Source organism: Podarcis muralis, chromosome 6, assembly GCF_964188315.1.
Source record: "Podarcis muralis chromosome 6, rPodMur119.hap1.1, whole genome shotgun sequence".
In the NCBI taxonomy this organism is placed as follows: Eukaryota; Metazoa; Chordata; class Lepidosauria; order Squamata; family Lacertidae; genus Podarcis; species Podarcis muralis.
In genome coordinates, this window is record NC_135660.1 from 44,872,039 (window position 1) to 44,884,942 (window position 12,904).

General features: G+C 42.3%; 1 protein-coding gene across 1 annotated transcript; it reads right to left on the reverse strand.

Moving 5' to 3' along the window:
• Positions 1 to 3,671: 3,671 nt before the first annotated feature.
• CALHM3 (calcium homeostasis modulator 3) lies at positions 3,672 to 6,994 on the reverse strand. Its single transcript, XM_028728562.2, has 3 exons — positions 6,597 to 6,994; positions 5,549 to 5,810; positions 3,672 to 4,154 (listed from the first exon to the last, which is right to left on the reverse strand). Exons 1-3 carry the CDS (start codon positions 6,881 to 6,883, stop codon positions 3,672 to 3,674), a joined length of 1,032 nt encoding a protein of 343 aa, XP_028584395.2. The 5' UTR covers positions 6,884 to 6,994.
• Between the last annotated feature and the right edge of the window lie 5,910 nt (positions 6,995 to 12,904).

Genomic DNA, 12,904 nt, shown 5'->3' on the forward strand with positions numbered 1-12,904 from the left:
CCCCTCCCATATCCAAGAATCTGCTGATGTTCTCTGCTGATTCTCCAGAGAGGAGGGGGCGGTTTCTGCTCTCTACTTATTCTGCTCCAGCCTCACATCAAAGAGAGAGAGAGACTGAGTGTTAGAGAGAGATCGTGTGTATAGATAAGGTTGCTGCTAAGAGCAGCTGCAGACACTCAGTGCAGTTCAGCATTTTCACTTAGACCTCATTTAGCTGTGTACATAGTTGTGTATTATAGTTGTAGATAGAATAAAAGAAGATATTCTACAGAGGTGCTCTCCAAGTCGTTTATGCTCTGCTATACTCTGCTATACTCTGCTGTGCGACGACTGTCTTCTTGTTGGAGTGAATCCGGTGCTCACAACTCTAAGCTGTGAGTCCACAGCACTTTGACCTGTGCAGAAGGTGGTCTCTGGAAGTGCTACCCAGCTCGCCTGGCCCAGTTGGGGCTGAAGTGTATGAGTCCAGTTGGTGGCACTGGCTCAAGGGCGATGCTGACAGCAGCATGCTAATTGCTTACCCCCCAGCCACAGCATTCCTTCTGTGTAAAATATAAATATTAAATTATTGCCTTTGAGCCATAGCTGTCAACTTTCCCCTTTTTAAAAAGGAAATTCCCTTATTCCGAATAGGATTCCTTGCAAGAAAAGGGAAAAGTTGACAGCTGTGCTTTGAGCAACTCCACTGGCCATTTTTAGTGTTTTATATTAAGAGTTCCTAATCAGTAGTCACCTGCCAACCTAGCAGTTCGAAAGCACCCCCGGGTGCAAGTAGATAAATAGGGACCGCTTACCAGCAGGAAGGTAAACGGTGTTTCCGTGTGCGGCTCTGGCTTGCCAGATGCAGCTTGTCACGCTGGCCACGTGACTCGGAAGTGTCTCCGGACAGCGCTGGCCCCCGGCCTCTTGAGTGAGATGGGCGCACAACCCTAGAGTCTGTCAAGACTGGCCCGTACGGGCAGGGGTACCTTTACCTTTAATCAGTAGTAACCCAGATGTGTCTTTGTACTTTGGTATGCAGCCTGCAAGATGAAGTAGGTATTTGGCTCTGCCCGCTAAGCTAACATTTTGTATCTGGCCCTGCCCTCCAATGAGAAAAGCAAAGCAGATCCCACAAGTTGTCTGCTGACTTCTGATGTACAGTACCAAGCATGTTGTTGGGGCTTATGTAACTAACTGCTGGGTCTAGGCTTGCACTGTTAATTGTTAACAATACAGTGGTACCTTGGGTTAAAAACGCTTCGGGTTACAAACATTTCAGGTTACAGACTCCGCTAACCTGGAAGTAGTACCTTGGGTTAAGAATTTTACTTCAGAATGAGAACAGAAATTGCACGGTGGCGGCAGCGGGAGGCCCCATTAGCTAAAGTGGTACCTCAGGTTAAGAACAGTTTCAGGTTAAGACCGGACCTCCGGAACGAATTAAGTTCTTAACCAGAGGTACCACTGTATTAACTCAAGGAGGGAGTCAGCCAGAACTACAGGTGCTCCTGGGAAACAATCATCTGTAGCCTGAAAGAAGGGGGGAAGTGTCGGGATATGGTTTCCTTGCCCTTCCTAACTGGCACCTAGGGTATTGCCCTGGTTCAGGCAGAACTGGTTTTGAGAGATACTGTTTCAAATATAAATGGACGTTAAGGCAGGCAGGAATGAGCTGCTGCGCCATCAAAACATGATGTGAGTTTCTAACAAAATATGTAATCCAAATTCATCACTGAGGTTAGAGTACCGGAATAACACTAAAGGAGGTAATGCAAAACATAATGGGCTGCTTTCATCACTGCATACATAGTAGCTTCATCAACTTGTTATACAAGACAAACAAATAATATAACCAGAGGCATGAAAACGCGATGCTTCCAATGATAGCAGCGTCATTGTCAGAAATTGATGTCCAGGCACATAGCTTACTTAGTAATCACACTCTCTTTTCCTTCCTTCGCATTTGTATATTCCTGCTGCGTCTAAAATGCTTTAAAAATACCCTTCCATGAAAATCAGCATGCAAAGTAGATATCCACCCAGTTCATTCCTCAGCAGCTTGCTAAGGCAAATAGTCAATTTGATTAAAACACATGGCAAATATGGAAGGTCAGATATTTAATCTCTTGAGTGTGTCTGCTTAAAATTAAATTAGAGCAGGTCTCTGATATGTGAAGGAGACCAAACATAAATACTCACAGAGGCTTCTATTTAGAAGCCCAGGATTCTGCTGTAATTACATGCCTGGCTCTCTCATCTTTTCTTGTAGCCTGAAAATGAATTAATAATTTAATTCTAGAAGGGAGATTCAAGTATAGCTGTCCAACATATTTCAATAGGATGTTGGGGAAATTCTTATTTTTATATTTTTATTTTATTTTGTATACCACCCTTCATCCGGAGATCTCAGGGCACTTCACACCATAAAAATACAGAATAAAACCATAAAGTACACAATAAAAACAAGATAGAAAACAAAGCAAACCATTAACACCCCTTCCACAAACACATTTAAAAGGACATAGACTGTTAATAAGCCAAAGGTCTGGTTGAAGAGGAACATTTTCACCTGGCATATTATGAAGGTACCAGACAAACCTTCCTGGGGAGAGCATTCCACAAATGGGGAGCCACTGCAGAAAAGGCCCGTTCTTGTGTTGCCACCCTACAGACCACTTGTGGCAGAGGCGCACGAGAAAGGGCCTCAGGTGATGGTCACAGAGTCCAGGTCAGTTTATATGGGGAGAGGTGGTCCTTGAGGTATTGAGGTCCTGAGCCATTGAAGTCTTTATAGGTCAAACCCAGCACTTTCAGTTGGGCCCAGAAACTAATTGGCAGCCAATACAGTTGGGCCATAATTTCATATAGTGCATTATTCATTAGTGATAAGCTGTTGCCTTTGTGATAATTTAGTACACCCATTACTGTCTCCTTGCTGGATAGAGTTGCCAACTTTGGACCTACCTTTTGCCCACTGTAATAATCTGTAAGATGCGGGCTATGTTGTACAACATATTGAACACATGTTTAAGTACCAGTACCAGCGATCCACCTAGCTATGAATTGGCAGCAGGTCTCCAGAGCTTCAAACTGGGGTCTTTCCCAGCCCTACCTGGAGATGCCAGGGATTGAATCAGAGACTTTCTGCATAAAAAGCATATGCTGTACCACAGAGTTACAGATCCTTTTGTGTTTTTGTTATGGCCTGTGGATCATATGGAAATAAATCTGAACTGAACTCATTGTACAGACATTAGCATGTGATAATGCTTCACTCCATGCCGTTAAAGTTTCTGCTGCTGATTCCACACCCCTCAACTGTTCCGGAAAAACTGGGACATCTCATTCCCTGCACCCTCTGGGAGATCACGGTGGCCATTTGGGGCAACCACGATCTTGAGCCCCCAAAAGCACTTTCTTTGGTGCTGTGATCTTGCACCCCCAAAAGTGTGTTTTGGGGCACCATGCCCAAAATAAGTGCTTTTTCCAGGGCTGCGATCTTGCATGGGTCATGCTACTCATGTGGGAGTGTGAACCTGGAAGATGGTGTCCCGGTTTTTCATCTTGATGTGTTGGAGGGTATGTGATTCTTGCATACTATGCTGTTGTTAAAGATGCAAGAGCAGCCCATTTTTGCTGGGATGTGTGTGTATGTGTTTTCCCCTAGCTACTGATGTTTCCATTTCCTTTTAAACATCTGTTTGCCTTGTAATTGTGGTCCCTGGCTGGGGATGCCACCTGTTAATCATACTGCCTGTCCAAGGCATAGATATTCCCCCTGTGCCCAGGGGTTGCCTCTGTGTACCTCCACTCAAATCCAGCGGCGGTTTGCTGTAGTACCATGATTGAAGAAGCTTGTTCACTTGCTCCTGGCTGCTGATTCCATGCAAGTGATCCTTCTCTCCTTCCTTCCCCTCCTCTTTTCCTGGGTGGGCATGGAACCGCCTTCGTTTAATTTCTTTCTGCATGCTCTCAAAGAAGTGGAGGATGCACTTGTGTGCAAAGTCCCGGGTATGCTCACAACAAGTTTCATCAAAAATCTTTTGCTCAATATCAATGTAGTTGCTCCAGTAGCGAGTCTGCAAGAAGGTAGCCTGGTTGAAGCAGGGCCGGAGAGAGCGGGCAAGGAAGGCGATCACTATAAGGGTCAGCAGTACGCTCCATCCAAAAGCCTAGAAGGCAAAGGAAGTACGTACAAATGTTAAAGCAATCAAGGCCAGCCACAGGGAAACAAAAAAGCAGGACATCCATGTTCTATTGCTTGAATATCCCATAATAAAAGGGACTTCTCAGATCTTCTAGTTCAACACCCTGCTGTGGGAGGAGCCCCCCGTCTTCTGTTAAGTAAATAAAATGGTAATAAATGTTGATCTGCTAATTAATGTCTACATTTATTTAGTGCTAGGAAAACAAAAGGAATAGTGTCTTTGACTGAAAGCCTTGTAGCAAGGATAACCAACGTGGTGCCCTTCAGATGTCCTTGAGCTACAATTCCCATAATCCCTAACCATTGGACATGCAGGCTGGGGCTGATGGGAGTTGGAGCCAAACAATATCTGAAAGGCACTACATTGCCTACCCAGTCTTATAAGTGTATGTTAAGAGAGATAAAATGGCAGATGGATGAAATGGCAAAAACTGAAGGAATGGGTACTGAAATCAACAGAAGGACTGCTTCTTTAGTTGGCATCTGTAATCAGTCAACCCATGAGTCTATCTGTGACTCACGCTTCCTTCTGCAGAGCAGAGCAGAGCCTGAAACCTGGACTGTGTCATCAACTGCCAGGGGCTTGGAGAGTTTGCCTCCTCACCCCACCCTAACCCAACATGTTCCTGTTACTATTGGTCAGATTTTAATTGTAGCCCATCTTGGTTGAAATTTGACATGGTATAAGGTTATCACAACACAGGGGATGCAGGACTATGGAGCTTGTTTTGCACATGGGACCAGAGGGGCAAAATACATGGAAGCAGAAACAGGAGAAGACAAGAGACTTGGAGGCATAATGAATGGAATATGCTGAATGGAAAAATTAAATAATTAAAAATTATTTTGCTGGAAGCCACCCAGAGTGACTGGGGGAACCCAGCCAGATGGGCGGGGTATAAATAAATAAATAAATAAATAAATAAATAAATAAATAAATAAATTTAGCATTACAAAAGAATCTGTAGTTAACAAATTAGTTTGCAATCCTTATCTTGTGTATTCCCACCATAGCTCTGTTTGGTAGGATAGTTTAAGAGAAGGTGACTTGTCCAAAAGTTTGTGTCTGAGACACTATATAGTTCATATAGCGGCTCAATACCTTAAGAATTGTTAGTTAATCTGCACATGCTGTGGGGTCCATGTGTATTTTATGAATCATCTGTTGCTCTTTTCTTCCATTGACAGCAAAAATCAATTAAAAAATTATGCTTCTTGCATTTAATCAGTGATTACCCAGGAGAATATTCTGAAGATGAGCTTGAGAAACAGATTCTACCTATGTGTGTTTCAAGAGCAGGTTAATGTTCCTATAAGGAACTCCTACAGAGCAAGATCCTATAGATGTCTGTTACTTACCTGTGACCAGCATTTGAGGTACCTGGATACAGCCTTGCGGGAAGTATTGTTCCTTATGAGTTCATCATCCTTGCATGGGACCTTGGACAGCAAGCGCTGTACCTCATTATAAGGTGTGATGTTGGTGACGAAACCTGGAAACTTATCAGGGTCAACAGAACTGCTGAAAGCACAGACAAAGCATTTTCCATCGAGCAGGGTGACTAGGATCCAAACAACAGGTGCAATCATGGCCCGTTGCAGAACGGAGGAACACATGTACCTGGTTATTGGATAGAGAAGCAAAAAACTAAACTGATATTTCTAATGGCTGGAACTTGCTTAGCACCGGCAATAACAAGGGAAGGGACAGTAGCATACTCCAGTGATTTCCAAAGGGGTTTCCCAAACTTCTAAGTTCATTGACCCCTAATTGAGCTTATAAACTTGTCATCCAGCCCAATCCAAATTCTTAAAAATTTAAATGAAATAAAGTCAAGCAATATTTATTAATCATCAATATTTATAATTCATGCAAATATTAAAATGTAAAAAAATAAGGAAGTATGTTTTGTGCTACAGAACAAATACCAGCTTGGGGAGCGGGGTTTTTCACATGGGAAATACAATGCAGGTGGAAATGGTTAAAACTGCCCTTCCAGCATCACAGTTCTAATCCAACCCCTCCCCCTCTAATCTAAATTTTCTAAAAGAATGCTGGTGAATCTTCTACCATTGTCCTGTTTAGTTTGACTCTAGGTAATATGTGTATCTGGGAGCCTGTATTCAAATCTGGCCTTATTGTGTACCCTTGGGCATGCCACTATTTCTTAGTTTCAGAGTGTTATAATAACTATACATAAAAACTGTAATCCATTTCAGTGGTGATGGTGATATCATGCTACATAAAGCCTCCTAAGTACTGTTAAGAATGAAAACAATACAATACAAATTCTAAGTAATAATTTGGAGGAAGTTTAGATTTGGAGGAACTTTGGGAGAGAAGGGTGCAACAAATAAGTAAACTTCATTGTGGAAAGTAATTAGCACCAGTACTGAAACCCCCCACCTGATAATGGCTAGATTCTTCTTCCTGTCCCCAGTAGGTCTTTTCCACTCCTCAAGCATCACCACAAACTGTCTGTTGACAATGAGACCACAGAGGAAAAGTGCCACTGGTGGGATAAACATAATTCCTAAGCCATACGCCATGTTGTATTTAGCAAGGCAAGGGCAGTGGAAGTCAAAGGAGCTGTACATCTTTACACTTGCCAATGCCAGCAGTGCACATATCCCATTAGTCACGGACTCTGAATTGGACTGGAAGTACTGGAAGATCATCCGGAACCGATCCATAGTGCTGTGGTGACCGAGCGCCTTTCCTCCTGTAGAGCGCTTGGGTTCGTCTCAGAGATGAAGCACTGGCTGGTCTTCTCTTGGCAGCCTTCTCTGGCAGGGTGATTAGGTGAGCTCTGTAAGGCCTGTTTAGTTCAAAGACAGGATGACAATAAGCAAACAAAACAAACAGTAAAGCAGCTCACATTAACATCATTGCCTTTGTTGTGCCATTCTTGGCTTCATACCTAGGAACCTCCTTATTCACTTCTCATTGGCATAATTGTTCCAGCTGCATTCCTTATCCATGTGTTGTTGGATCAGGATGAAACCTGGTGCTTAGTTATCTTGCTTTTATAGTAAGAGAATGAATAGAGTCTTCCTGGTATTATAGCTCCTCCATTAGAAAAATCAAATCACAAAACTCTTTTGTATGTGAAACAGTCATAGCCTGGAGGTATGGTGCAGTATTTACACTCCAGTGTGAAGATAGTAACTGGTGCACCACAGAGAATGAAAGTAGCTTTCAAATAATCAAAAGCTGATTTTCATTCCCCTCCCTTTGCCTCTTCCCATGTATGGTTTCCTTCTGTTGTCCAGCAATGAATCATCACTGGTGTTTGTGAGAAACCAGGTCAGTCAAATGAGATAGTTTGCTTACAAGTCTCCTCCCTGTAAGTTGTTTTTCAGCAGAGTTGGCTTTGATTCATCTGCAGCTCTTAAACTGCATGAAAGAGAATACAGGGGGCACAGAACGCGAGATTTATTTCCTGCTCTACCTTTGAATTGCTGTATATATGGTCCCATATCTTTGTAAACTTTTCCATCTGAAACAAAGTTTCATAATCTGCCTGGTGTGGTTGCTTGATATACAGTGGTACCTCGGGTTAAGTACTTAATTCGTTCTGGAGGTCTGTTCTTAACCTGAAACTGTTCTTAACCTGAAGCACTACGTTAGCTAATGGGTCCTCCTGCTGCTGCTACGCCACTGCCTTGCGATTTCTGTTCTCATCCTGAAGCAAAGTTCTTAACCCGAGGTACTATTTCTGGGTTAGCGGAGTCTGTAACCTGAAGTGTATGTAACCCGAGGTACCACTGTATTAGCTATGTGAGATCCTAGGGAAGGAACTCAACTCAGTAGCTGAGCATCTACCTCCCACTCAGAAGGTCCCAGATTCAATCCCTGGCGTCTCCAGGTAGGACAGAATGTTCCCAATCTGAAACCCAGGATAACTTCTGCCAGTCCGTGTAGGTGATATGGAGCTAGTTGGTCCCTGGTAACATATTCACAGTGTGAGAATCAGGGCTCCATGGGCTTCTTAGCAATGCTGCCACATATGATTATATCCTGTTCTGTAGCCAAGCCGAATGAAGTTGTGTGGAGCAGAGTGTGGCATAACTTTTTAATAGGTAAGGGTTACTTCTGTTTTATGAAGCAACCTGGAAACATATATCTCAGCAGAGGCCTATAGATAACTCTGGGGGTAGCAGCATGTTAGGAGGCAGACCCAACTCCTCTTCAGCTACCATTGCAGGATCCCTCCCCATGCATTACCAATGGATTTTGGTACTTGTATACATATATCTCCTTAGGAAATGGTTCCCAAAGTCTCTCCTCCCCATCTGAGTTCCAGATCGTGTTTCAGCCGGAGCTTTCATTTTAAATGTAGTAGACTAAAACAAACAGAATTTGAAAGATGAGTTAATCCAGGATTGCCTCAGTCAGTAGTTATAATTGCTATTGTATGTGCATGAGGTTGTGCCACAAGGAGGCGGTGTTTAGCTTTCGGTATTAAAACGGACATTAAGCAGGTCTTGCCAATGCTAGGGGAATACTTGATAGGGATGGAGGAGAAATTCAGTTTTGCTTGTATCTTGATAAGAAACCACCTAATTCACACTTCTCAAACAATTGAACCAAAGCAGGGCTAACCATTTCAATTTTATACTTCTCCCATTTTTGTGATGCAATTCTCCAGTCAAACAGTGCATACAAAAATGCATATATTCCTGGAAAGTCTCCGCAAAAATGTATATATTAGCAAAAACAGCATATATAATGCATAAATATTAGGGGGAAATGTGCACAAAAATGTGTAGAGGACAACAGTCTGGCAAAGGCTGTGTCATAGGAAAGCATATATGGCAACATTATCTGGTTCTGGAATGTGTGACATCTGAAAATATTTTTACTAAATGGGAATTCTGAGGGAAGAGCAGAGCTGTCAGATAGATTATTCAAATAAGACACTACTGAGAACTTGCGACTGTAGCCTGCCCCTGCCTCTACATGGTTTAGTTTAGTGTTTGTATCGCAAGATTACAGTTTGCTTGTCTTGCGATGCACCCAGGCTGTCAAACCAGAATTAAGACTGACATTTGCCTGTAAAGTTAATCTCCATAACCAGGACATGCACAATTTATTGATGAGGAGTGGGGGGGGGGAATAAAATGTCACACCTGTTTTTGCTTAGCAAAATTGTAGGCATGAAGCACTTTTCAGTGTAAATAAATCAGATCGTGTCTCTCTAAAATCCAGCAGAGTTGTATTGTTTGATTAATCTTGGCATTATTTTTAGTTACAGGCAGTTGCTTTGCTGTCTCACTCAGGAAGGCTTTGTGACACTTGCTGAAGAGCTGTGTGGCTGTGAGGATGAGATAAAAATATTGAGTATTTATGTAGCATTTTTGAGCATTAGAGGTGCTTTGCATATATTAACTGAGTAATCCTTACAAGAACTATTGGGCAGAGCAATCCAAACCCCCAATCTGCCTGCACTGGAGGGGGCTTGTATGTGGCGGAGGTGTCCTTCAGTCCCACTCTGCTCTGTGGAGTGCTGTGCTACATCTGCTAAAATCACAGGCAGGCAGCAGCTGCAACCAGCTGTATGCCTGCTGGTGGGAGCCAATGAAAGCCCCTCAAACCAGCAATTTTGGGGGAGGAGGGATCAAAGTGGCCAAACTCTCAGTGCCAGAACTCCTGCTAGTGGTGTGTTTGTGTGGAAATTTACCCATTTATTATATTATAGAATCTGAGCTAAAAAAGGAAAGCTGAGTGAGCAACTGTTTGGGGAAAGGCTCCTGCATGGCATAGGAAGTATTAACAAAATAAAAAAATTCCTTCCAGTAGCACCTTAGAGAAGTATTAACGAAATAAAAAAATTCTTTCCAGTAGCACCTTAGAGACCAACTAAGTTTGTTATTGGTATGAGCTTTCGTGTGCATGCACACTTCTTCAGATACATGCACACAAAAGCTCATACCAATAACAAACTTAGTTGGTCTCTAAGGTGCTACTGGAAGGATTTTTTAAATTTTGTTTCGACTACGGCAGACCAACATGGCTACCTACCTGTAAATAGGAAGTATTAATTGCACATGGCTTGAGGATGTGGGGGCAGGTTGGAAAGTAAAAAGATTAAAAATGAAGCTGTGCCATAAACATCACAACAATGGACACAGCACATTTTATTCCTCTTACTGATATGTACTGGATTCTCTAGGTAGTATAGCTTCAAATATAAATTCTGCAATGGGTATGGATGATCTTTTTCATATGTGGACTGAATTAACGCCTGGGTGTTTACTAATTCTTATGTGAAGATCCTGCCTGGTTTGATGGATGACAACATTGCTAATGTAAAGGTCACAATCAAACATTATTGATCCAAAAGACCATGCTGGCAGCAAACATTCCCCTAGGACTAGTTTTCTAAGACTCAAAATAATAATGCTGGCAAATTGATAGTATAAAAGTGGAGTTAGGCTTGTGCATCTCATACGAATCTACAGGAAAACATATCAAAGGAGAAGTCTAAGAAAATGGATCCTCATACAGCCGAACCATTATAACTTGATGCAATAATGTTTTATAACAAACAAACAAGCTATGGGTTCTAAAGAGAGATACAGTAGCAGCAGAAAATAACCTGCAGGTCTGTAAATGCCTCTGATCTATATGTGAATATATGGTTTTGTTTTCTGAGTTTCAAACTCTACCTCAAATCCTTTCCCCACATACCGCTGTGAAAATGAACATTCTGTGACATTACAGCAGTTCACTCACTAACATTCACCGGCCAAGAATCTTTGCTATTCTATTAAGGGATAGTCTACAATTTTATTTTAATTGGTAAAAACAGTTCCAAGACAAACAAGCTGAAATTTGAAATGTTTGCAGCATCCATGAAAAAAAGGAACATTTCACAATGTTCCGGTTCTAACACTAATAGTTCAGCCTTTTTCAAGATTACCTATCTTGAAGCTTGGAATTTCTGAATATTGAAAATGGGAGTCATATGTGCCACTCCTGCAGATTATGTCCTTGTGGTACTCCTGCGCATAAAAAAGTCCTGGGCCTGTGCTTCCTTACATACCCCTTCCACCCCCCCTCTGGGACAGAAATCTTTCCCAGCCATATGTGGAGACACCTGGGATCTAACCTGGGACTTTTATGCATGCAAAACATGTACTGTACAACTGAGATGTCCAATCCACCATGCCTCACCCTGTATTGACAAGGTCTCTAGACCTGTAGGTTGCAGTATGTGTTTGTAGGGATGTGTATAGATGCTAGGAAAGGATATATTTATTATTTACTATCCTTCTTTTCTCATGTTTCTGAGTTCAGTAAAGTGCATCCCTTTGTAGCTTAAAAGGGAAGTTGCATTCTCCTGGTATTTCCCCCTTTTCTCCCCACCACACAAACAGTCTGGTGAAAGGTAAAAGTAACATTTACTCACTCAGAATATTTGTTGAAGAGTAACAGATACAGCAGCTTTGTTCAGGCAGGCTTAAAATGGTAATTTGGTTACAAAGACATGCTTAAGTCTAGTTTAAGATGGTGTCTGAGCAATGGAGCTCAGACATGCAGATTGTCCTCACATTTCTGGCTTGGTGATGAGATGAAAAGGGAGAAGATGAGAGGATGTCTCCATGCAGGTAAGGAGAATATATATGGCTATGCCCGCCCCCTGTCAGGGCACAGGGTGAGTGGCTCTCAGAGTTCTCTCTAGCAAATTTACAGGAAAACTTTGTGAGCTTCAGCTGCTATCATGTGCCTGTCTAGAAAACATGCATTGATGGTTTGACTGCACTGTAAATAACCCCTGCTGTTGTGTGCAGATTGCAGTACCATTGCATGTGTGCTTTATCTTGCTCTTAGTGCATTGCGGTTTGCAGCCTCACAAAGCTTCTGAACTCTTCTAGGCCCTTAAGCTACATTGACTGCATGCAGCATGAAGCCAGTTAACCCTCTATCTGCACTTTTGTGGCTTCCAGCAAGAATGTCAGAACTGTTAACTTATTTTCCTGTGCAGTCAACCACAGATAAAATCTGCCTGAACAAGCCTTCTTCTTTAAATTGTTGAAGGACAGTCAGTGTTTGCTGATAATGTGGCATTAGTGCTATCAAGTACATTGAGGGACTTCTAAATTTGCTTAGGTCTGTTAAAAAATGTTAAGTTCCATCACCAAGTGTCGGTCATTTAAAGTACAAAAGTGTTGCTGTGCCAGAGAAGAGGTAGTTATGATGGAGCACAACGGCTTATGTGCCAGCACAATGTCCCTTGTCCCCTTCTGCAAATGTCATGGGTTTGCTCAATATGAAGGAGCAGTACAACAGAGTTAGGTTAGCAGTGTACCAGTTAACAAGCCACTGTCACTGGACAAATGTACATGAAACAGAAATTGGGTAAGCAGGTATGATGAAAGGTTGGAGCAAGGTAGAACAATTTCAGAATGATTCAGCAAGATGGGGCCTTCTGTGTGGGTACACAAAGCACTCGTATGGTATGTATACATGCCCAGCCATCCTTGCACAGGATATTACTTTTAACTCGGCAAAAGCATGCTCTTTTGTGTGCTGTTGCTGCTGGGCATATATTTATGGCCAGGGTCCCAGATAATGAAAAATATTAACACTTAAAGCCCACCTTAGCCATTTATCTCAATAAATAGCTAACAGATAAGGGAGCAATCTGCTTCCTTTGCCTCTACAAGGAATGCTTACAGCTTGATCAAAGGGGAATAGAGCAAGAATGT